Source organism: Carya illinoinensis, chromosome 7 (genome assembly GCF_018687715.1).
Source record: "Carya illinoinensis cultivar Pawnee chromosome 7, C.illinoinensisPawnee_v1, whole genome shotgun sequence".
Lineage (NCBI taxonomy): Eukaryota > Viridiplantae > Streptophyta > Magnoliopsida > Fagales > Juglandaceae > Carya > Carya illinoinensis.
The window spans coordinates 4,842,883-4,869,267 of NC_056758.1; the positions used below are offsets into that span (position 1 = coordinate 4,842,883).

The following is a 26,385-nucleotide window of genomic DNA, read 5'->3' on the forward strand; positions in this document are numbered from 1 at the left end:
CCATTTTGTGTCAAGAAAAACTGCAACTGAAAACATCCTTGTGATACCATGTTGTCTCGAAGAATCGCAAACTCTTCTTCTTGTTCAGATTTATAGCAGAATTAAAGTAATTGTCTTTTCTTTGCCCACTGATATTGATATTATTAGAAAGTAAGCAGAAATATCCTACAAGTAAAAGTTCCATCTTTTATTTTTAAAGGAAGTATTGCCTTCCTGTTTGCTTCAGTAGTCTTTTATCAGGGTGAAATGTGCTCTATTTTAGAGTTGCTGCTATTGTATTTTAATTTTTTTAATTTTTTATTTAATAATTAAGAAAATAACTATTAATAAAATTATATTTTTTTTTTAATTTTTATTCAAAGTTATATGCATTTGTTAAACATCGAATGAAAGTACTACAAATTTTGAAAAACCATTTTTTTTTTTAAAGGATTTGAAGAACCATTCTAATTTCACTATTATACATTTTTAAGAAGAATTTTATTATGCAAATTTAACATAATTTGAAAATTGTATCAATAAATTTTAAATAATTTAAGATTTATAAGTTTAAAATATGTCATATTATTTCTACTATAATTTCTTTTCTTTTCTTTTTAAATAATAATTTATTATAATTAATAATAAAAATATTAAATTTTTAAGATGTCAAAGGCCCGACCAAAACCCACCTCTGTTTGTTTTCCAATCTCAATTTCCACAATTCTATAGACGGACAGAGTCACAGTCGCAGTTGTGAATCTGACTCTGAAATTCTGAGATGATCAGACCCATTTCTCTCGGACGAATCCCCCTCAGGTCTCTCACGCAAACCCTAACTTCTTCACTCTGTTCAAGCCCACCACAGCCACCATTTCCTTCTACTCCTCAAGCTCTCTCGTCCCCATCATTTCGCATTCTCATCTCGCGTTACTCGTACTCCTCGAAGCAGAACAAGGAGGAAGCAAACGACATCGTCTCGCTCTTCAACAGGGACGGCATAACCCCTCCCAAGCTCTTCGTTGTCCAGCCCCGCCTCCGCCCCGATACCTTCTTGCAGGCTAAGCTCAACGAAGCTGTCTGCCTCGCCAACTCTCTCGAAGAACAGCGAGATGGATACTTCGACATCGATTTCTTCGAAAAGGCCTTGCCCTCACATGTTGTTGTTCAAAACCCAGCTGCCAAAGCTCATATGGCTCGCGCAGGTCTCTCTTTAACCTTCATCTCAAAGGGGTTTTAATTAATTATTATGATGAGAGTGTGTTACGTACTGCCACTGAAAATTACATTTTGATATCGGACTGGTCGAGAACCATTGAACTTATGGATTTAATAAGTGATTATTATCATTTTCTTTATTCGGTAGCAAATCCTGCCTGAGCTCGAAACTACAGCACCCGTTCGCATTATTTTTTTTTTTTCTTTGAAGTTTTTGTTTTGGCTTTAAATGGATTTATGTTAGAACTAGCGTGAGGTGGATGTTTATCTTTCTTTGTTGGACTTTCTACTAAATTGCGTGAAAAAGATACTAATCATACCGTTGCTGGGTCTATAATTTGTGCTTCACTTAACACTAATCTTTTAATCATCATTTCTTTTTCGGTTCAGACACATATTTTGGGCCGGGGACAGTTGAGACTATCAAATGCAGTCTATATGGTGCTGAATCAAAGGCAAGAGAGTTTTTTCAATTTTCCCTTCATTGTTTGATTTCCGGTTTTTATTCATGGAACTTCCAGCATTCAACTGCAGAAGTTTAGTAACCTTACATGTGTAACAGGGTGAAGTGGATGCTGTTTTTGTAAATACGATACTCTCTGGGGTTCAGCAACGGAATTTGGAGGCAAGTTCTGCCTATTCAATTTCTCTGTTCAGTTTTTCATCTATAGTGATTTATTTTTATCAGTAAACAAGATTTTTTATTTTTTAATAGGAAAAAGCCCAAATATACAGGACTTTTCGTCTATAAATGAAATTAAAGTAGATTTTCAGTCCCATGTTTATATTCTATAAGTAAGGTCTCTAATTGCATATTTTCTTTCATTTTCCCATTATGAACGACAGCGAGCATGGGACAAACCTGTTCTAGATCGTGTGGGTCTTATAATAGAGATATTTAATGGTCATTCATTTACAAAGGAGGCAAAGTTACAGGTATAATTGGCAGCTTTTTACTTGAGAAATTTTAATATTTTCTTATGTATTAATATACTGAGTGAGAGGAACTGCTTCAGTGAACCTTGTTTTGGTTATTTTGATCTTTATAGGCTGAATTGACAACTCTAACATACAAGAAAACAAGTCTTGTTCACGTACATGGCCTAGATGGACGCTGTACTTTTGGAGCAACTGAAGAAGCTGAAGTTGTTAGTGCCCGTGGGTTAGCACATTGCCAGACTTTCTTTTAGCGAAATAGTAATGGGTGTTTATAATTGGAATAAATTTTTGCGACAACCACCAAGTACATGTTACTCACACCCTTATCTGCTTAATGGTGCGTCAGTGAACTATTTTTTTGAGTAAAAAAGAAAGTTACTTTAAATTGATGTTGGACTTTCAAGAATAAGCCGTGGAATCTGTTTGGTTTAGCTGCTGCTGACCTGAGGAGATTGGTCTTAGATTAAGTGATCCAATTAGAGATTCTGGTTAACTTCTAGTTTTAGTTGTTAAGAGCAATGTTGTTCATCATCTCCTAATGATTGAAAAATTATTTGTTATTTTTCCCTTATTTGTTAATCATTTGATGCCACATCAGAAGATGATGAAAAGATTATGGATAAAAGAATGATGAATACCATTTTTCTAGTTCTTAATAGTAGTTTCTTTGTCTCACCTATAAAAAAAATGGTATTTTCCTTGTCTCACTTGGCTGACTGAAAAAACTGGGCTCAAAGAGAATTTGCTACCCCTCCCACAAGTCTGGCTTAGATTATGTTACACTCCCTTCTTGGACCCTTGATGTGCCCAAAAAGTTCTTATGTTCTTTAATTTTATTATTTGTGTCAGATGATCTGATTTTCTCAGTGACATTAAAATATCGAATGATGCACTTCACTAAAAGCTTTGTTTTCATTAACTCAGGTTTTAAGTTTCTCCCCTTTATTTTTACTGTTAGTTTCATTTGACTTGATTTAGGTAGCTTCTTGCCCTGTTTACATTGCACTTTTAATTTCCTCCATCCGTTTTCTCCCTTTGTCTCTTATGACTTATATTGTAACATCCAGGAGGGGTGATCGAGAACCTTTTTCTTTTGCATCCTGTTAATTTTGGCTTTTTGAATTGCAAAGTGCTACATCGGTTCCTCGATTTGAGGTGTATTTGATTTTGAAGTATAAGTATACTCCCTGCCTATCTCAATAATGCCTTTGTTTCTTTTTTCTGATCATTAATAAACATTATCTGATTTATCAAAATAATAGAAGTAACCATACCTGAAACTCTCTCGTAGACACACATGTTCTGTGTATGCACATTTCTGTGTTTGTCTATGTTTTCTTTGAATCTCAGGAACCACTTTTTTGCTGAATGGAGTAACATTGCAGGAGAGGAGGTGGGGGGCGTGGCTTTATTAGTGGTGCAGGAGAAACAGAACTTCAGCTTCAGAGACGAAGGTTCGCTCCATAATACTAATGCCTCAACTATATACTGCTTCCTCATTGATCTTTATAACAGTGAAAATCCACATTGGTTAGTGCACTCTCAGGCAGTGATCTTTTTAGCGATGCTTGGTATTCTAACCGTCTTGTGAAATATCTTATTGAAGTTTATGTTCCATGTTGTGTTTAAGCTGTTGAGTTTTGATGTCTACTTCTTTCCCCTTTTTCTGGCTGGTGATGTGAACTTTGTTTTTTGGCAGCTTGTTTGCGACAGTTGATCCTAGGTTAAGAAGTGTTATTCTTCCTTCAGTGGCTGTAAAACTCTCGCCTTTAGCTATTTCCAAGAGAATCCCCAATTGGGTCAATCTAAACGCATTCTTTTCTTCATTTTCCTGTGCCAACAGCATTGATATTTTCCCAGTAAACAATCAGAACCTACCCACCTCATCTGATTTTGAACTAAATGTCCAGTTTTTAAGGAATAAGATTTCACCGGATAACTTGATCAGAGTTTTGGACAATACCAGCGACGTGAACTCAGCAATGAGGTTATTCAAATGGGCGACCCTCCAAAAGCCGTTCTCCCACACTGCTGATACTTATTATCAAATAATTCTGAAGTTAGGTATGGCTGGAAATGTTAAGGAGATGGAGGAGTTTTGTCAGAATATGGTCAAAGATAGATGCCCAGGTTTTGAGGAGGCTCTTTTGGCATTGGTTGGTACCTTTGTTAGGCATTGTAGGCTAAATGAAGCTGTACGGGTTGTTCTTAATATGAATTTTGGTGGTCACAAGCCTGTGATAGATGCATTTAACGCTGTATTGGGTGCTCTAGTGGAGGGGAAGAGAGACTTTCATGATGTGATGTTTGTTTATAAGGAAATGGTGAAGGCAGGAATGGTACCTACGATTGATACATTGAACTGTTTGCTGGAAGCTTTGTTTGAGGCCAATAAGATTGAGTCTGCTTTGGATCAGTTTAGGAGAATGAACAAGAAAGGGTGCAATCCTAATGGGAGGACCTTTGAGATAGTCATAAAGGGTCTTGTTGAGAAAAGCCAAGTGGATGAAGCTGTTATTGTTTTAGGTGAAATGTTTGAACTCGGCTGTCAGCCTAATTTGAGTTTCTATTCCTGCACAATACCTTTATTTTGTAGGGAAAATAAACCTGAAGAAGGGATTAGGTTGTTTCGACTGATGAGATCTTCTAATTTTGTTCCGGATTCATTCATCTGTGAGGCCTTAATGCAGTGTTTGTGTGAGAACCTTGGGCTGGATGATGCAATGATTATTGCCAAAGAGCTGATAGAAAGTGATATAAATCTGTCTGCTAATGTACTTGTGGATATAATAAATGGTTTTTGTAAATTAGGGAAAATAAATGAAGCAATAAAGTTCTTGGAAGGAAAATATGCTTTTGAAACTTCACCACACAATGCATTACTCAAAGGTTGCTGCAATGCCGGTAAAATTTCTGTGGCAAAAGGTCTGATTGAGAAAATGTCTGAGAGGAACATGGCCAACTGCGATTCTTGGAACATTCTGATCAGGTGGCTTAGCGAGAATGCAGGGATTGGAAAAGTATACGAAATTCTCGGAAAAATGGTAGTATCTTCATGTGTTCCTGACTCTACCACGTACCTGGCTCTAGTTATTGGCAATTGTAGATGGAACAAGTATGATGATGCTCTGAAGCTATTTAATGAGATTCGTGCAAAATGCTGGGTTTTGGATTCTGTATCTTATTCTAAACTAGTTGAAGGGCTTTGCATGGTTGAAAGGACTGTAGAGGCTACTGAAGTGTTTTGCTATATGTCTGTTCAAAGATGCTCCCTTCAATCTTCTTCCTTCAATGTGTTGATCAAGGGTATTTGTTCCACAGGAAAGGTCAGTCAAGCAATAAAGTTGCGACAGATGGCTTATTATTCTGGTACTCCTTGTAATACTGCAACTCACAGCGCCATTATGCTTGAGTTGTTTAAGCTAGGGAAGGCAAAAGATGTGTTAGTGGCATTCTCACAAATGCTGGTAGAGGGCTGCAGTCTTGATCTGGAAGTATATAGCACCCTCATACAAAGCACGAGTTCACTGAATCAAATAAAAGATTGCGTGTTCTTTTTTAATATGATGGTCAATGAGGGTTTGGTACCTGATTCTGATCGTCTATTTGATCTACTTTTGTGTATAGCCAACCATTCTCAGCTGTGTATGGTTTCAAGTGCAATGGATAAAATTATTTCTAAGTCTGAAATTCTAAATCCAGAAATTTACAACATGTTGATTAATGGCTTCTTGAAGGAGGGCAATAAACATGAAGCATGTCGATTATTGGATTTGATGTTGGAAAAAGGTTGGGTCCCAGATGCTTCCACTCATGGATTGCTGATTGGATCTGTAATTAGAGAGGAAACAGGAAAGGGGGCGTTTGCCTATGATAATTCCGCTGTACAAGATACTGTTAGTAACATACTTGCAGAGGGTTTAGGAAAAATGTGATGCACCCACTTTTACAAGAATAGAGTTTGGATCAGCTGAGGGCTTAGTTTCCCTGTGAATTATACTCTCCCACAACTTCAAAATTATGGATTCTCTCAAATTCGTCAACGAAATGAGGGATTGAAACAGCTTTCGGTTTTGTGGCTATGGCAGCACTGTCCTTTCTCTGCTTGTGATTGATGACATTCCAGGTTGGCTAATTATCCATCTGTTGATCTCTAAGATATACAATGTACTTGCATACTCGGGAACTTACTTTAGCCTCGTTTGTTTTCACAACTTCTCTCAACTCATTTCATCTTATCTAATCATTACAATTTTTTCAAATTTTCACACAAAATAAAATAAACAATTCAACTTTTTCAAATTCTAAAACAAAAATAATATTAAAAAAATAGATTTTAACAATATTTTATTCAACTTTTAACTTTAATCTCAACTCATCTCATCTGTAAAACCAAACCTTCAGAAAGGATAAAAGATGATTAGTTCATTTCTTTAGTGCTGCTTTATTGTTGTTATAAATTTATAATTGTTGTTTTTGTTCATATTATTATATCATCATCGTCCATACTCGTCATGTTTTTCTGTACATATCCCACTTTAGTTACTGAGATGAAAGATGCAGATAGTTCAGGGAGTTCAAATTTATCCAAGAAATAATTATCTGACTAGTGGTTCTTGTAAGAACTTTCATCTGAGAAGTGCCATGGTTCATCATGAGTTGGTCTATTGCCCTTGTTTGGTGTTGGTAGTCTAGAAGGAATATGATCAGCATCCTCTCTTGGGCCAATTTTGTTGCTCAAAATGGCAAGAGTATGACATATAACTTTGCGCTGGTTGTAAAATCAATTTAGTTGACATACAGCTTTTAGCTCCATTCCTTTTTTCCCTCGGCTTTTAATTCCACTTAAACGCTGAGTCTAACAATCTTTCCCCTTTTCTCTTTGGGAAACGGAAACATAACCTAGCTGATGGATATGCTTTGCAGATGACTTGCTTCTTTGCTGTAATTAATTGTATTGACCAGAAGTATCAATCACTGAGTGAGTTTTTGGGGGCGCCTGTCAACTCTGAGAAGAGTGGCATTTTTAGTTTGTAAAGGAGGATCAAATTCGCAATAGCTCGTGGATTTTTGAGGCTTGAGATGCAAATAGAGCTATGCCGGAATCCTCCTTTTACAACCAAGCTATGGGTCCCAGTTTTGCAAACTCAAATCAACAAGTGTTGCAATTTCCGGCTCAATACCAGTTGGCAAGCTACTGCTATATTGTTCTTCAGCTGTAGAAGGGGATAAAAGAACTACAAGGATCATGCCTATAAAAGTCTCAATACCTGTCTCTTTTTTTCAAAGATTGCAACCTTCTTATAAATTGGTTTAAAATACTGACATTTTTTAGATTTTCAAACAAATAAAAATTAACATTCATTTGTTGGATACGATTAAACAAATTTCATCTTGTGCTAAATTTTTGAAAGACCTGTATACAGTGAAGCGTACAATAAAAATACAAAAGAAAGTTTTCCTCACAAAACAAGTAAAGCGCAATCCTTCAAAATAATTATCCTCCAAAGTATAAAGATCTAGGTTGTCTAATAATTTCTTGTGTGATTGAGAATTTTAAAATTGAGATATCACTCTTGGTGGGTTTAAGTTCACCAAGATCTAATTGCTCATATATATACCGAATAAGGTAGGAGGTTAATACCAACACTAAGATCAAGTAAGGCTTTTTCAATTTTAAAATTCTTGATCACACAAGAAATTATTGGACGACTTGGATCTTTATACTTTAGAGGAGAATTATTTTGAAGGATGGCGCTTACCTATTCTGTGAGGAAAGCCTTCTTTTGCATTTTCATCGTACGCTTCACTGTACACAAGTCTTTTAAAAATTTAGCGTAAGATAGAATCTGTTTAATTGCATTCAACAAATGAATGTTAATTTTCACTTGTTTGAAAATATCAAGAATGTTAGCATTTTGAAACAATTTATAAAAAGGTTGTAACTTTTGGAAAAAAAGGGGCATGTATTGGGGCTTTTACATGCATATCTAGCTCAACCTTGTCAATTTCACCATCACTCTTGAAATTTGAAGAATTGATGGTTTCATCAAATCTTATTAAAACACGTTTATCAATTGTTTTTCCATTGCGTAGAGTGATGTTGGACTTGGCATGTTAAAATTTTGAATCAAAAGAATTTGAATTTCTTACCTTAAATTTCTCTTTGGGATTCGGCTGGGGTTAAGTAGAAAATTTACCCTTTTTTTTAAGCGTGCAATGCAGAAGTCAAGTTGCTAATAGAACTTCTCATCTCATTAATGGCTTGCATTGTCTAAGTGTTAATATTAGATTGTCCATACATAAAAGTTTGTAATATCTACTCGAGGGTTTTCTTATGTGGAGGCACATAAGGAGTAGAATAAGAAGGCTCTTAAGGATTTTGATTTGAATTGGACTCATTTCTTCAACTAAAGTTGGGGTGATTTCTCCATCTAGGATTATATGTTTCCGAATAAGAAGAAGAAAATGATTTTTTATAAGAATTCATGATTTTTACTTGTTCGTGCAACACGTTTTTAAAAGCGAAGATTGTTGGACAATCTTGAATTAAGTGTCTACTAATCTCACATATGTCACAATTTTTTTTTTTTTATAAGTAAAATGAGGGGTGCAACACGAGGATTTCTCAAGAGGTCATCCATCCTAATACTACTCTCGCCCAAGCATGCTTAATTGTAGAGTTCTGATAGGATCCGATACATTAGTGCTGGTATAATTGCATCCACAATTCTCTTCTTACTTTTCAATAGTCTTAGTCAAATTTAACTTCCTAAATTTTATGGCCTCGACTTTTCTTGTCAAACTTGTTATCCTTGCATTTACATCATCATTTCCTTTAATGACATATATACCATCTTAAGATATGGCATTAAACTTGGATTTATTTGATCGATCAGAACGATCTGTGTTATCCCAAGATTGAGCATTTTCAGCCAATTGGTCAAAATGGTCCCAAGCATTATCAGGATCTTTATTTAAAAATTCACCATTACATATTATTTTTATAAACTAACGCATTTAAAATGTTAAACTTTCATAGAAAAAACTAATGGTGCGCCAAGTCTCGTAACCATGATGTGGATAAGTTAGCAATAATTCCTTAAAATGCTCCCAACAATGAAAAAATGTTTTATTTTCTTTTTTAGAAAAATTTATAATGTTTCTATGAAAAGTGTTGGTTATGTGAGTAAGAAAATTTTTTAAAAAAAAAATTCTCTTTGCATTTCTTGTCATGTACCCGTAGATCTTAGTCTTTAAGGAGTTCGGCCAATTTTTAGATTTTTCTTTCAAAGATAATAGGAACAACTTTAATCTAACAATATCATCATTGACAATTTGATTTTGTAAAGTTGTACAAATCTTTTCAAATTATTTCAAATACAAATAAGGATTTTCTGAGTTTAAGCCATGAAATCTGGGAAGTAATTGAATTACTCCCGATTTTAAATTAAAATTTTCTATATTCATAGGAAAAATCATGCAAGATGAAGTACTTATCCATGTTAGCTGCAAATACTCACGCAAAGTTCTCATTAGTGGATTATTTTGTACCTCTTCATTTTTTTAGTTTATCATGAACACTTTGATTGTCAGCCGCCATGATGTCAAAATGATTTTTGGAAATACCAGACAACCTATCAATTAATTCTTTTAAAACAATTTCTTTTTTCTTCAATCTACTAGTTTGATCATGTTGCTACGAGATCATTCATCATGTAAGTTCAAGTATATTCAAAAACACTGAAAGGTATAAACAAGTCTCAAAATTAATTAATACATGCATTACCTAAAGTCTTCTATTCTAAAAACTAAATGCAAAACAAGCAAGAAATATTAAAAATAAAAATAAAAAAAGAACGAGATTACCAAATGATATGAATAAAGTAATACTACTCGATCTCTTTCCCGACAAAATAACAAAAATTGTACACGTTCAATCCTCGACAACAGCACTAAAAATTTGTTGTGCCTAAACTTTAACTCAAACTAGTGAACAAAACATTTAGTGCAGTTTTACTTACAAATATACAGGTGTTGTAGTACATAACATGGTCGAATCTACATAAATTGACTTATATTATAAGGAAAATAAACTCAAACACTGAAAAGAAATTACTAAAAGAAATGTGCAGTTAAATAGAAAAGAAAATTACTAAGATGAAGATTTTTAAATTAACAGAATAAAACTAAAATGATAAAATAAATTGATATGGAGAAAGATTAAGGTTTCAAGAATCCGTCTAATAATTTAGAATATTGTTTCTGATCGATTTACTTCAATTGAACTAGAATAATGATTCCGTTTAATTGAAAGATTTAGCATTTAAGGTCAATAAAAGTAGTTACTAATAATTAAGTATAAACGATTGATGGTTAAAATATTCACAAACTCATTTGAATATCACATATTTTTTCAAGCATTCAATGTATTTGGAAATTACAATGAATCGAGATAAATATATAGATAATCAAAATATCCAATAATAAGATCATTCAATCGATCAAACTCACAATATAAATTTCAATGTTGATATGAAAACAATGTCTAAATTATTAAATTGCACATCTAACCTTAGTATAAAAGTTTAGCCAACTATGTTCATCAAAAAAGTCATGGAAATCAAATAAATATTTTTCATGATATAACTAAAAATAAAAATAAAAAAACAAGAAGGTGAAAGTGATGAGAAAATAGAGCTAAAGGCTCCCTTTCCAAAACCTCCCATACTCTCCGTAAATCTCTAGCCGAAAGTCTCCGTGCTAAACTTCTGCGTGACACCAGTCCCTAGTCAAAACGAACCAACCCCTCTTCGTTTCTTTCTTTTCTTTTCTTTTTTCCGTTCTGTCTGCCCCCAGAAGCCCGCAGCTCGTTTTCGTTTTGTAAGCCAGTCAATCCAAGTTTTTCTCTCTCGGCTTTTTTTTTTCTACTCAAAACTCCTGCATTTTCGTTCTGCTCTCAGCAAGGAAGAAAGCGTCCCTCTCTCCCAGCCCAAGTCAAACTCAAAAGCACCAAGCATCACGTCTCTCTCCTTACAGTGCTCAGTGTCTTTTTTTTAGCATCTCACTTCCAAAAAAATAAAACAAGCAGCTGTAACTCCCAAACCAAAACGACTGCCTTCCCCCGCTTCGTCAGTCTTCGTCTCCCAAGAAAAACTCTTGCGTGACCTAAACGAAAAAGAAGCCAAGAAATAAACTCCCCTCTTTCACCTCTCCATGCTGCCCTGTTTTTCTCTCTAAAAACCGTTCGGCTGCTTCGTTCCCCTGGTCGAGCGAAAAAAAAAAAACACAACTCCAAACTGCCCCTGGCTCTCTCTCAAGACTCGCTGCCCTCTTCACTTAGTCTCGTGTGCTCTCCTTTTTTTTTTCCCAGTGCCTAAAGAATAATATTTTCCTTTCGTTTTTCTCGAAACCAGCCCAAAGTCTTCTTTCTTTCCCAAACTATGTTCCGTGTGCCCCTGTCCACGAAAAGCTCCCCTGCATCTTTCTCTACTAAATCCCCAACTCTTTTCGTCTTTACGTGAGAAGCCAAACAAAAAAAAATGTCTGCTCGAAAGCTTTTTTGCCTTTTCTGCGTCTCGCCCAAGCCAATGTAAAAAAGAAAGTACACTTCATGCTACAGCCTCCCTCTTTCCGTAAGCTTCCCTTGCATTTCATCACACTCAAAAGCTTAAAAGGGCAAACTTCTCTTTTCCTTTCCTTTTCTTAGAACCAAAGAGTCGAATTTTTGTAAAGAATGCTGCGTGTGTCAGGTGCCACTTGCTCCCGTGCTATCTCTAATAAAACAAAGTAAAGAAAAGAAATGATAAAGTAGAAAATCAAAAATAAATTAAAAAGAAGAAACAAATATCAAAAATATATTGTGCATGTGAAAAAATATTATCTAATTAAATCATAGGTTATAAAATTAAATATAAACATGATATTAATTAATTAAAAATCACAATTCGTATTTATACTTATTAACTATTTTTTCATCTAAAACTAAGAATAATGTCGTGAACTAATTAAAATGTATTGATTCTAAACTTATGAAATATGTAAGATTTCAGCTTAATCAATATCTATATACTAATAAGCGGCAATAAGCAAGAAGTTGTCGTACAAATTTTTTTACCAGTTTTGCCGATGCTTTTTGTATCTAATTATGCTTTTGTCCTTACTTTTTGTTTATTGTATTTCTCGAATTTGTCTGCTTTGCTCTTTATCATATTCATTCCACTACTTCTTCAATTTTCTGAAACTTCAATCTACAATTTTATCTTTTATCTTTTTATATTTTTGAACTTATCGCTGCCTTCTTCAATTTTTTCATAACATCAGGCCACATTTGAATATCTGCTTCACACTTTCAGGGAAAATGCCTCTTTCCTCTCAATTCCACAATCTTCATATTTTGTCTGTATGCCCCTCCACCGCTTAACTCATAGCAATCCAACTTTCAATTTCTAGATCAATCCATGGCTAACTTTTTCATCTCTCAGTGGCTTCTACTCACAGCAATCCACCGCCTAATTCCCTCACTTTTCTTATAAAGACCCCAGTTGCCCAACGAAGAAAAATCAAAACCCTTGTAAGGACTTTCGAGGCAAAAATCGGTGCTCTTGAGCTTCGCATCATCACCAAGATGCTCTTGAGCTTTGAATCGTTACTAGGAGTGCCTCTGGATTGGCTACGAAGTGATGTCGTGCTCTGGCTCTGGGTTGGCTATGGTAGGAGCGTGACGATAGCAGCTTGCAGAGGAAAAAAAATTCCCTAAATGAAGCATAGACTGTAGGACTTTGCATAGGCAACCATCACACGACAATTAACTTCGCATGCAAGCAAAACCCAACAATTAACAACCCAAAAAACAAAACCACAAGAAAGAAGAACAAATTTCACCAACACCAGTGTCTCACAACACTCCAGATTTACGAAAACTAAAAAAAAAAAGAGGAGAAAGAACAACAATTTTCACATACAACTAAAAAACAACAATTTTACGAACACCAATGCCTCACAATACTTTGGATTTACGGAGAAATTATACAAAAAAAAAACTCATACCTTCTCGAAGGTACTCCAAATTTACAAAGACAACAAATTTCACACGCAGCCAAAAAACCAACAATTTCACAAATACAGTACCCCAACACTCAAGATTTATGAAGAAATTAAAAAAAAAAAATCTTAGTTTTTGGAAGGTTTTTACAAAACACTAGTCAAAAATCAATCACTCATAAGAACAGTGCCTCAATGCTCTAGATTTACGAACAAAATAAAAAAAAAATCTTAACTTTCGGAAGGTTTTTATGAGAGACTAGAGTTAGAAATCAATCACTCATGCCGCGAAGAGCAGCGGTGGTGTTCTATACATGATTTACATCCAGATCTACATGTAAGAAAGAAAAAAAAAAAAACCCTAGCTTTGCGAACAGTCTGTGGTTGCTGATGGTGAAGAGGACGACGCAAACGGTACTGACTTTGGAATAGTCAATAAGAAAAAAAAAACTATTGATGGTGAAGATAGGGGTTTATCATCCATCGCTGCTCTTCATCTTGGTGTTCGTAGGGCTGAGAGGAGAGGCACACATGGATGTGTAGGCTTACAGTGATGGTATGAGAGAGAGAGAGAGAGAGAGAGAGAGAGAGAAAGAGAGAGAGGGAGAAACAGAGAGATAGAGGAGACGGATAAATGCGAGGATGGATGATGACGATTTTTGTCCTTGTTCTTCCTATTGGTGTTCGTGGGGTTGAGAGGAGAGGCACGCTGCGATTTTCAAATCATGGTGGTGGTATGAGAAAGAGAAAAGGAGAAAGAAAATGAAAAAAATTGAGAGATAGAGAGGAGACGGAGAAATACAGGGGGTGAGAAAGAGGAGAAAAGGAAAAAAAAAAACAAAGAGATAGAGAGGAGACGCAGAAATGCAGGGAGTGAGAAAGATGAAATGTTGAAAAATAAAAACTTTTCTAGTTCAGCAATGGAAAAGAAGAAACGACAGAACGAGGAGAGAGAGGTAGTGTGATTAAGTAATAGACAGAAAAATAGAGAGAAGGTAAGAGACATCCAAAAGATTTAGGAGATTTGAAAAAAATTAAATTATTTATTATATTTTATATAGAGATTTGAAAAAGTTGTAATGAGGAGATGAGAATTTCTTGGTGCCAAACCGAACTTAAGGGGGAGAGAGTTTTCTGATAAAATCATGGCTCTATCGGCTTAGAGCACTAGCAATGGTTTATTCATCTTCATTTTTATTCTCAAATTTGAATAAACTTGCCTTAAAATTATCTACATTGGCTTATCTATCTTTATAATTTTAAATAACTATGAACAGTGATTATTAATTTTTGAAAATGTCATTTTCCTTATTCAAACATTATTTTATTATTTTTTCTCTCTCATCCCAACTCTCTCTTTTATCTCTTTTTCTCTCTTTTCTTTTTTCTCTTCTCTCTTTATTATTTTATTATTATTTGATCAAAAAATACATAATCCAATGTAGGAATTTTTTTTCATATTCAAAATCAATTTTCAAAATATGTAATTTTATATATGAAAATAAAGAATCCATTACCAATATTCTTAAAGAGTAAAAAGGAGAGAGAAGAAAAGGTAAAAAAAACTAGGGTTTTTAGGTCTGTTTAAACAGTGTCGCAGGAAGCAATATGTGGGTTGGACTTTTACAATTGTTTTTGGTTCTATAAAGCAATACATTTTAGGAAGCAACACTAATTTTTTTTAAAAAAATAAGAAATATATGATAGAAATAAAAGTTTGAAAGATAAAATTAATGAACTAATTTTTTTTTTTTTTAAAAAAAAAGAAATATCTTATACAAATAAAAGTTTGAAAGATAAAATTAATGTAGCACAAAATTTTATTTATTTTTATTTTGAGTTTGTTATATATTGTTTTTTTCTTTTAATAATTCTTTCCATTTAAATATATCATTTCAAAATGTAACTATTTTTTTCTTGAATAAAATTGTTACTTTAATAACAAATCTGATACTAATAGGAAATTTGATATTTAGAAAATATGATTTTAATTGTTTAATAATAAATGTTATATTAATAAGAAATTTGATATTGACAATACCATTAATAGCGTTACTATTATTTATTTATTTTGTAGTGATAATTTTTTACATCTTAGCCCCTCGATATGATTTTATAATTTAAGTACAATGTTAAAATTAATTTATTCTACGTTTCTATAATTATAAAATTTATCAAATTATTAATATATAAATTAATTTAGAAAAGCATAATAAAATTGGTCCCCTCCCATCAACATGCAATCACGCCTCCCCATGCTGATAAGCATGATAACACTTCACATCATTATGTTATATATTTATTATAAGAAATGATATTTATAATTATAATTATGTAAATATCACGTAATTTTTTAAAAAAAAAATAAATTAATATGAGACTTATATAAAAATTAAATTTTTAATCATGGATTCTACTCTTTTTTAAAACGATTGTGTGACGTTTATACATTTTACGACTGTATATAATATTACTCATCTATTATATTACGTAAAATCTAATAAATGACAAGCTTGCTCTGTCTTTAATAACCAGATTATCCAAGAAAGAAAAGGGAAAAATAAGAACCGAAATTCTATCAGGTTGACAAAATCGAAAAGATCCAAATCAAAAATTGCCATAGTCAAATAAGGCCAAAAATGTGAATATAATCAACGATGGACTTAAATTGAGCACGAACAAATTGACAAAGCATACCGCATGAGTCTACAAATAAGAAAGTTGCTACAGCCACCACTCTAGCATCCTATGGGAGCTACCGTTATTATTTTTGTGATTTTTTAAATATATTTTTTAAATATTTTTAAATATACTTTTTTTTAAAATTCACAAGATGTTTAAAAACTATTTATTTAATTATGAAATAAAAAAATTAAAAAAAATTAAAAGGGCCGGCGGTAGGTAATTCGGAGCGATGACCCTATCATTATTCCTACAAATAATATTATAATTTGAATATATGTTAAAGTCAGTTGATGGTTGGAGATTTACTGAAACAAAAACAAACGGTTTGAAAAAGAGAGAGAGTGCTACTAGAGTCACCGAAAGACTTATCTCGAATATCAACCAAATTAGTGTTTTTTTTTTTTTTTTTTGCAGTTTTTTTATTTTTTTTCATTCATTATTTTTTATATTTTAAATAATTTTTTTTAAATTCACAACATCACTAAAAATATTTTACCTAATCACTAAGCTAAAAAAAAAAAAAAAATCAATCTGGGACACTTTTTGGGTCCTGAATTCATTTTCCAAAGAGAAATGATTAGGATCTTGATAATGGATTCTGATCATTTCTCCCGATAATGTATTTTTGTTATTTTTAGTGATTAAGGGAGTTTTTTTAATGATATTTTAATTTTTTTTAATTTTTTTTAAGAATATCAAAAAAATAATGAAAAGAAATAAGAAAAAATAGAAAAAAAAAAAACTTTTTCTTTCTCGGTAGATCCTCGGGCTACATCCATCGGGGGATGTAGCACTACTCTTTGGAAAATCTAATCAAATAATTAATACTTATGTGTCGTTTTGAATAATGAGTTAATATGAGATAGAGTTAAAATAAAATTTAAAAATTTAATAAGATGCTATTAGAATATTATTTCTTAATATTATTTTTGTTTTAAGAATTGAAAAAATTAAATTATTTATTATATTTTATGTGTCAATTTAAAAAAATTATAATAATAAAATAAGATTAAAAGAAACACTTTCAATATCGAAACAAAAACTTAGTGTTGTAATTTAGATTTTTTACATTGAATATTATATGTTTATTCTATAAATAACTACAGTAAAACATACACATTTTATTCTAAATATTATGTTTATTTTATAAATAACTAATTTACAACGTACACATTTAACTCTAACCATTAAGAGTAATGATAATAGGCAAGGTAGTATAATTAAAAATTTCCATCAGTAATTAAATTATAATTTGATAATATTTTTAAAATATAATATGTCATTAATAATATTTTACTCTGAAAATCAATTAGTTTTTTCATTTTTGTTATTTCTTATAGTGTCTTTGAGGAATGAAATAACTTATTAAAAAAAATTATAATAAACTTTTTTACAATTAGTCATTTGTATTGTGGTTAAAAAAAACTAATAAAATTGTATGCAGTTAACAAAAATGTCACTGGAAGTTGGTTAATGCACGTAATTATTCTATCTTAACGCAGAGATCTACATTTTTGGTTAAAGGCAAATTTAGAACCATTGACTTTCACCAATCATTCCACTTCATGTCATGCAAGAATTGCAACAAAGCAACTGGCTACCAGCACTATGAAAACTTCTTATGTTATAGTTGTAAAAATATGACGATTGCTAAATCAAGGTAAAATTTTTCCTTATATTTTGTAATTAAAATTTTTTACATGATAATTAGAACATTTTAATTGCTGACATCAACAAATAATAATTTATTCATTATTGTCAAGTGTTGAGTTTACGTAAATATGTATAATGACAGCACATCGACACTAGTGGTTATTTTTTAATCTTTGGCAGGGAAAATTTTAGCATGCACAATGATTGATCTTATAGAACATACAGTTGGGGTAAAATCTATATATTTAAATACGTTTAAAAAATTTGATAATTATATTTTTATATGTTTTTCATCATTATAGGAACATCTACCTTATCTTGAAGACATTACAAATAACATTAAAAATAATGAGTGGATTGTAGTGTTGGGCACGCAGATGAATGGATTTGGGAGGTTACGTCGAAATAAGCTTACTGTATTGTCTGTTAATAACATTCCATGAATAGTAAAGCGAATTTTCAAACATTTTTTTGTAAATCTTTGACTGTTATAATATAGAAATATGAAATACTCGTATATAGTTGTAATTACGTTTATGAGAGTTTTGTGTTGTAGCTATAAATATTTTGTAGACAATATATATAATATTTATTATGAACAAGAAAAAATTATTAAAATATAGATGAAATTTTGTCCATTTATAGCTAAACTGAAAAATTTTTAAATTGTGAAACCTAAAAAAGATATCAACTGGACACATCGCACGTGATGCTTTACTCGTGTGTGTGCATATATATCTCTCTATAATAATAAGCGTCTATCCCGCTGCTATAGGAATGAGCAGTAAATTCACACATTTGATTTTTTCTATTTATTGCATAGTTACTTTTTTCTTTCTACTTTTTTCTTGCTGAACCTCTCTCTCTCTCTCTCTCTCTCTCTCTCTCTCTCTCTCTCTCTCTCTCTCTCTCTGAAGCTCACGAACCCAGCTCTCTGCCAAAGACTCAAGATCCACTCCACCCCACCGAAAAGTCTGAACTTTTTACTACCCAGAAGATTACTCACCTACAAAAGCCATGACGATCGATCAGGATCTGCGATACCCGGTATTCATTTCTCACGTTTTCTCGTTCACCGCTTTTTTCATTCCTCCAAAATTAAACTTGTTGGTACCCGAAACGGTCTATTTCCAGTTCCGACTCTACCATGGAATTTGCTAACTTTTTCAGCTCTAACGACCCCTTCGACTTTACGTTTCACAAGCACTAGGAGGCCACCAAAATGCCCACAAAAGAGAGAGGACCTAGCAAAAAGAGGACAAAAGATAGCAGCACACATATTGGCCTCCGCAGAAGCTTTTGGGCACTCCCTCCACTAGCACTAGCACCGGCACTACCCAAGCATGGCTTCTCTTCCTCTTCATGGTGCTAATTACAATAACAGATTGCTCGGAGTTCAGACGCATTCTATGATCCAAAAGCCTTCTCATAAATCATCTTCAGTTGGGTTCTAGGAACCTCAGGGCTGGTCAAGACCCCTCATTGACTAACAACCAGCAGTTGGAAATTTTCACACAGCAGTAGGATCGCTTTCGCGAGGCAGCGTTGGTAGCTTTTGATTGCTAAGAACGATGAATGGTTCTCCAGCCCGTGATAATGAATTTAGTGGATTTTGGTCTGCAGATAGTGCTGCTCTTTACAGGACTAATCAAGAGGAGATGAAAAAGCTTGACTTATCTCTCAAGCTTTAAGAGCTGCACGCTTCGTCCTTTTTTTTTTCTTTTTTTACGAAAATTAATGTTGTATATTCAAAGCTGCCTTGCTTAATGGGAAAAGAAACTTATTTGAGAAGAAATTTTAAATTTTTTGAAATGAAAATTTGAGAAAAAACTTGAGATTTTTTAAAATGAAAATTAATAAATTAAAATATGTATTTATTTTTATAAAATTTTCGACAATAAAAATTTTTTAATTTTTAAAATTTTTATTTTAATCGTAAAAGTTAACGAGACATAAACAGTAGTGTGTAGAGACGTGCAGGGCCTTGATTTCAACTGACGGTGGTGCGGGGATCGATGAATTTGCTTTAGTAACGTGACAGGGATGTATGGCATCATAGAATTGACCCCATCAATAACAAAGTGATATATCTTGTGTGAATGGAAGATTTATTAATGATTTCTCAGTACTTTTTGTTTTTTTTTTTTTAATGTCGATCGACTCAAATGGGTTCAAGTTCTTGCCCTCATGACATTAAACAACAACAAAATGGAAATCTCAAAAATTATGTCTGCCACAATGAAAATACAAAACATGCTTTCCATAAATCTTATGCATGCGCCCCCACCGCATGCAATACTGTACCAGCACAAACCTCCATGCATGCAACAGCACAAGGATAGCAAATAAATATTTTATAGCCAATAATTATCGAACCAATTGCATGCATGTCACATCAGCATTCCCTTCGATATAATATAAAACAAATATCTCCAACATTCGTACAATGTGGTTTTGGGTTAACTATTGATTAGTGGACACATATGAAATATTATCACTCCACGTATGAGACAGAGAGAGAGGGATCGAGATCAATTGCCTTGGAGGAGAAATTAAAAAATTTGTAAGGACTTGAAATTATTGAAGTTAAATAATTACATGATCTAATTAAAAATTGATATATGGAAGAAAATCATGTCTATCATTGTCCACGATCAACGACTTTATATACACATATATTATTGATGTCCACTCCTTTCACTTTATCACCCAATTATTGTCATGGAAGCTTGCAAATAATTACCGCACATGGGTTTGATCATCCGGTAGTTTCGATGTACATTTTTTACTTGTTTCAACTTTTTGTTTATGAAAGCATGACATAAGAGTGACTTCATCTATGAATTAATATTGTAATGCATGAAATCTTAATTCGTAAAAGGATGACGGATTTTTTATTTTATTTTTTACATTTTTAGATAATTTAATTAAGATATCTTATTCCCTAAAGCTGGAAAAAACATTATTACTGTTAGAGAACAGATCTGTGAAATATTTTAAAGAGCAAGATAGAGTTATTTTTACTTTGAGTTAGAATTTTGGATGATAATTTAACGGAGAGACATTTATAAAAAAAAGTAATGACATTCTTGACTCATGACATTCTTTTCAACACTTACATGCACAAGTAAAATTAAATCTATGTCATAGATTTAAATAAAGAGTCTTTGTATAAAACTTCTTTATCTCAATCAATTATAACAATATTAATAATAAAAAAACTGCATGTGTATTGTCATCTTCCACTAAATTTTGTCTTTTGTAATAAAAAAATGGTATCAAGTAATTGGGCAGATATCATACAAGTATGACTAAAGGTATACAGTAATAGATTATAACTTTCGATATATTAAAACTTAATTCAATAATTTATTTCAAGAAGTCGTTGTCTAATGTCAACAACCAAGTTAATTTATATTATATAGATGTATTACAGTAGTGTGTAGAGACGTGCAGGGCCTTGATTTCAACCGACGGTGGTGCGGGGATCGATGAATTTGCTTTAGTAACGTGACAGGGACGTATGGCATCATAGAATTGACCCCATCAATAACAAAGTGATATATCTTGTGTGAATGGAAGATTTATTAATGATTTCTCAGTACTTTTTTTTTTTTTAATGTCGATCGACTCAAATGGGTTCAAGTTCTTGCCCTCATGACATTAAACAACAAAAAAATGGAAATCTCAAAAATTATGTCTGCCACAATGAAAATGCAAAACATGCTTTCCATAAATCTTATGCATGCGCCCCCACCGCATGTAATACTGTACCAGCACAAACGTCCATGCATGCAACAGCACAAGGATAGCAAATAAATATTTTATAGCCAATAATTATCGAGCCAATTGCATGCATGTCACATCAGCATTCCCTTCGATATAATATAAAACAAATATCTCCAACATTCGTACAATGTGGTTTTGGGTTAACTATTGATTAGTGGACACATATGAAATATTATCACTCCACGTATGAGACAGAGAGAGAGGGATCGAGATCAATTGCCTTGGAGGAGAAATTAAAAAATTTGTAAGGACTTGAAATTATTGAAGTTAAATAATTACATGATCTAATTAAAAATTGATATATGGAAGAAAATTATGTCTATCATTGTCCACGATCAACGACTTTATATACACATATATTATTGATGTCCACTTCTTTCACTTTATCACCCAATTATTGTCATGGAAGCTTGCAAATAATTACCGCACATGGGTTTGATCATCCGGTAATTTCGATGTACATTTTTTACTTGTTTCAACTTTTTGTTTATGAAAGCATGACATAAGAGTGACTTAATCTATGAATTAATATTGTAATGCATGAAATCGTAATTTGTAAAAGGATGACAGATTTTTTATTTTATTTTTTATATTTTTAGATAATTTAATTAAGATATCTTATTCCCTGAAAGCCGGAGAAAACATTATTACTGTTAGAGAACAGATCTGTGAAATATTTTAAAGAGCAAGAGAGAGTTATTTTTACTTTGAATTAGAATTTTGGATGATAATTTAACGAAGAGACATTTATAAAAAAAAGTAATGACATTCTTGACTCATGACATTCTTTTCAACACTTACCTGCACAAGTAAAATTAAATCTATGTCATAGATTTAAATAAAGAGTCTTTATATAAAACTTATTTATCAATCAATTATAACAATATTAATAATAAAAAAACTGCATGTGTATTGTCATCTTCCACTAAATTTTGTCTTTTGTAATAAAAAAATGGTGTCAAGTAATTGGGCAGATATCATACAAGTATGACTAAAGGTATACAGTAATAGATTATAACTTTCGATATATTAAAACTTAATTCAATAATTTATTTGAAGAAGTTGTTGTCTAATGTCAACAACCAAGTTAATTTATATTATATAGATGTATATATATATAATATAAGGCAAATTCAACGAATGGATCAAGAAGATTGAACTCAATCAGACAGATAAGATATCACACAGATCTCGAGCACAGGCATATCAATAATGCAAAAGTGGAAGTCTCGGAATATTTTAAAGGAAAAACATGGAAACTATAGAGACTGACATCGAGATGTGTACTGGTTTGTGTCTATGTCATAGATTTAAATAAAGAGTCTTTATATAAAACTTCTTTATCTCAATCAATTATAACAATATTAATAATAAAAACACTGCATGTGTATTGCCATCTTCCACTAAATTTTATCTTCTCTAATAAAAACAATGGTGTCAAGTAATTGGACAGACATCATACAAATATAACTAAAGGTATACAGTAATAGATTATAACTTTCGATATATTAAAACTTGATATATTAAAACTTAATTCAATAATTTAAAATGCATGGATGTGTGCCAGCTATTGATGCTCTGTCATCAAATAAAATAAAATAAGTGAGAAGATGCGATTAGACTCGGCAACCGAACAAAGCATCTTCACATGGCATCAACTCCAGAATAGTTTCATTGTCACGTGGTCTGAAATTTAATCATACAAGTATGACTAAAGGTATATAGTAATAGATTATAACTTTCGATATATTAAAACTTAATTCAAGAATTTATTTCAAAAAGTCGTTGTCTAATGTCAACAACCAAGTTAATTTATATTAAATAGATGTATGTATATAGAGAGAGATATAATATAAGGCAAATCTAACGAATGGATCAAGAAGATTGAACTCAATCAGACAGATAAGATATCACACAGATCTCGAGTACAGACATCTCAATAATGCAAAAGTGGAAGTCTCGGAGGATTTTAGAGGAAAAACGTGGAAACTATAGAGACTGAAATCGAGATGTGTACTGGTTTGTGTCTATGTCATAGATTTAAATAAAGAGTCTTTATATAAAACTTCTTTATCTCAATCAATTATAACAATATTAATAATAAAAACACTGCATGTGTATTGCTATATTCCACTAAATTTTATCTTCTCTAATAAAAACAATGGTATCAAGTAATTGGGCAGACATCATACAAATATGACTAAAGGTATACAGTAATAGATTATAACTTTCGATATATTAAAACTTGATATATTAAAACTTAATTCAATAATTTAAAATGCATGGGAGTGTGCCAGCTATTGATGCTCTCTGTCATCAAATAAAATAAAATAAATGAGAAGATGCGATTAGACTCGGCAACCGAACAAAGCATCTTCACATGACATCAACTCCAGAATAGTTTCATTGTCATGTGGTTTGAAATTTGAAAATTCTAGCTGCACAAGTAAAATTAAATCTATGTCATAGATTTAAATAAAGAGTCTTTATATAAAACTTCTTTATCTCAATCAATTATAACAATATTAATAATAAAAAAACTGCATGTGTATTGTCATCTTCCACTAAATTTTATCTTTTGTAATAAAAAAAATGGTGTCAAGTAATTGGGCAGATATCATACAAGTATGATTAAAGGTATACAGTAATAGATTATAACTTTCGATATATTAAAACTTAATTCAATAATTTATTTCAAGAAGTCGTTGTCTAATGTCAACAACCAAGTTAATTTATATTATATAGATGTATATATATATATATATATATATATATATATATATATATAATATAAGGCAAATCCAACGAATGGATCAAGAAGATTGAACTCAATCAGACAGATAAGATATCACACAGATCTCGAGCACAGACATATCAATAATACAAAAGTGGAAGTCTCGGAAGATTTTAGAGGAAAAACGTGAAAACTACACTAATTGATGTAGGTAATAAAATACCCTTTATACTGGAATCCAAGGAGAAAAGAAGAACAATGAAATATGTCTATGGTACATTTTTTCTTTTCTTTTGTTTTTCGCGCCCATGTGAGTACGTGTGTTTTGATAAATCTCTTTCTCTTTTCCGCAATATTTAACTTACTTGATGATTGAGATAAGTTTTAAAAGTTTTATTGTAATATATTTCCATTGTCCAAAACAGCCAAATGCGTATCTTTCAAAAAGGAAAAAGAAAACTCTCCCTTGAATCCAAAAGCTGAAAGGGGCCTCCATGTACTGATGATCTTTTTATTATTAAATACTAATATTTATACTAATATTTACAAGATGATCTTGACAATTAATCATGATTATCTTGATTTTATCATTATAAACAATTTCATTGTTTATCATTATAATTTCATTGTTTATTGGAGCATTAAATTTCTTTCTCCTGGCTGCTATATATGATAGCTTGATACATAGATTGATACTTACGGTGCGCAATTATTGAGCAAAAAGTTGTATCAGAAAAGATTGAATACGATTTTATATATAAAAATATTAATGATTTTTAGAGCTAATTAATAAAAAGTATATATTTTTCTTGCATAACATGAATAATAATTAATAATGAATTGAGTTGATCATGATCAGTTTATTTTAATCTCCAACTAGCACGTTTCCTAATCGAATGGGGTCCACTCAATTATTCGAACCCATCTTATAAAAAATATCAGTTACTATTCACGTGTAGGGAAAGAATCCAAAATTGATTGACGTGTTGAATTGAAGATTGCAAAAAATTAATGAAAACCGTTCAGTTATTTTTCTGTCGACTTCTCTCTCATTTTCTTTCTTTAATTTAGAAGTTTAAGCGCAATTTTTATTTTTTATTTTTTTATTTTTTGCAATTTTAATCAATCATAATTAATTTTTTTATATTTTTTTTTGTTAAGACTAAATACCAATACTGTAATTGAATGATTAATTAATAATGAATGAGTAGTGTAATGTATTAAATATGATATTATATCATGTTGATGGTGTTGCGAGTAGAGTAGTTAATCTAGGGATCTAACGGGTCGAAGACATACTTAGTCGACCATCCAAACAAGTCGTAATTCACCAAAAAAACAAAACCGAAAACCGCTTTAAGGACAACTGGTTTTCATTTGGTGGGAGAGAATCCACTTCTCAGCACAAATACATTGCATGTGGGTTTTCCTTGTGTGTATTATCACGTACACAAACCTCCCACATTCCTCTCACTAAATAAAACTGTTCTCCATTGACCCACCCCGACTCCTATCATTTCACTCCTCACCTTCTCTTTCCTGTCACTTATTTTCTCTACTTTTTTTTGCCCTATCTCATAGAATTTGCATGTGGGTTTCCGTTTTTGTTGATAAAGCTCAGTATGAAGAGATTTTGGCCGTTTTCTTCTTTGCTTTTCTCTTTTTTGCTCTGTTTGGAGGGTTTTCTGATGGAAAACGGTGCGGATTCGACCTCCAGGGATTTTTTCAGCTGTACCCATGTCTAACATCTTCGGTTTCAGTGGTAAACTTTCGATTGCTTTAGAAAAATATAAATGATATAATTTAAGTGTTCTTCTAAATAACATATTTAGTAAAGAATTCATCAAAATTAAGCCGTTAACCACTCTCTCTCTCTCTCTCTCTCTCTCTCTCTCTCTCTCTCTCTCTCTCTCTCTCTCTCTCTCTCTCTCTCTCTCTCTTAACAAGAGCGGTGGCCCTCTGTTTTAGACTAAACAACTCTGATCCATAGGATTTTTACGGGTCTTCTGTAGCTGTCAGGCGCCGCATAGCTATGACACTACATTGCTCTTCTATAGTTGTTAGGCGCCGCAGCTATGATACTACATTGCTCTTCTGTAGCTGTCAGGCGCCGCAGCTATGATACTACATCACTCTTGTCTCTTGTAGAGAAATGCTTCACGAAAGATGATTCGTCATAATTTTCTCTATAAAAGAATTATTCAGTTTATTTTCTTTCGCATCTCATCTTCTTTACTTTTCTGAAATTAGTCTGCATTCTTACTCTGTAATCTCTTTCTGCTTTCTCACTTTGCAATGGCTCAGCAATCTTCTCATTACCAATATATGAGATATTCTGCATCTCA

At 32.2% G+C, this 26,385-nt stretch overlaps 1 protein-coding gene and 1 pseudogene across 3 annotated transcripts; one reads left to right on the forward strand and one right to left on the reverse strand.

Annotated features, from left to right (window-relative positions):
• Positions 1–661: 661 nt before the first annotated feature.
• On the forward strand, positions 662–8,295 carry LOC122317481 (pentatricopeptide repeat-containing protein At3g09060-like). 3 transcript variants are annotated; one of them, XM_043134599.1, is made up of 8 exons: positions 662–1,184; positions 1,588–1,652; positions 1,760–1,822; positions 2,044–2,133; positions 2,247–2,359; positions 3,487–3,666; positions 3,836–6,262; positions 7,063–8,295. In XM_043134599.1, exons 1-7 carry the CDS (start codon positions 761–763, stop codon positions 6,069–6,071), a joined length of 3,171 nt encoding a protein of 1,056 aa, XP_042990533.1. In that variant the 5' UTR covers positions 662–760; the 3' UTR covers positions 6,072–6,262; positions 7,063–8,295. The 3 variants fall into 3 exon arrangements, with proteins under 3 accessions (XP_042990533.1, XP_042990535.1, XP_042990534.1); XM_043134601.1 differs by having other exon boundaries at positions 3,522–3,590; XM_043134600.1 differs by having other exon boundaries at positions 2,247–2,355; positions 3,522–3,666.
• Positions 8,296–8,743: 448 nt separating this feature from the next.
• Positions 8,744–8,862, reverse strand: LOC122317573 (annotated as a pseudogene).
• Positions 8,863–26,385: the final 17,523 nt, after the last annotated feature.

Bases quoted from the DNA above. Each gene is read 5' to 3' on its own strand.
- LOC122317481 (XM_043134599.1), top strand. From the start codon at position 761: ATGATCAGACCCATTTCTCTCGGACGAATCCCCCTCAGGTCTCTCACG. The intron at 1,185-1,587 runs GTCTCTCTTTAA...TTTTCGGTTCAG, and splicing joins AGCTCATATGGCTCGCGCAG to ACACATATTTTGGGCCGGGG. The intron at 3,667-3,835 runs GTTAGTGCACTC...GTTTTTTGGCAG, and splicing joins AACAGTGAAAATCCACATTG to CTTGTTTGCGACAGTTGATC.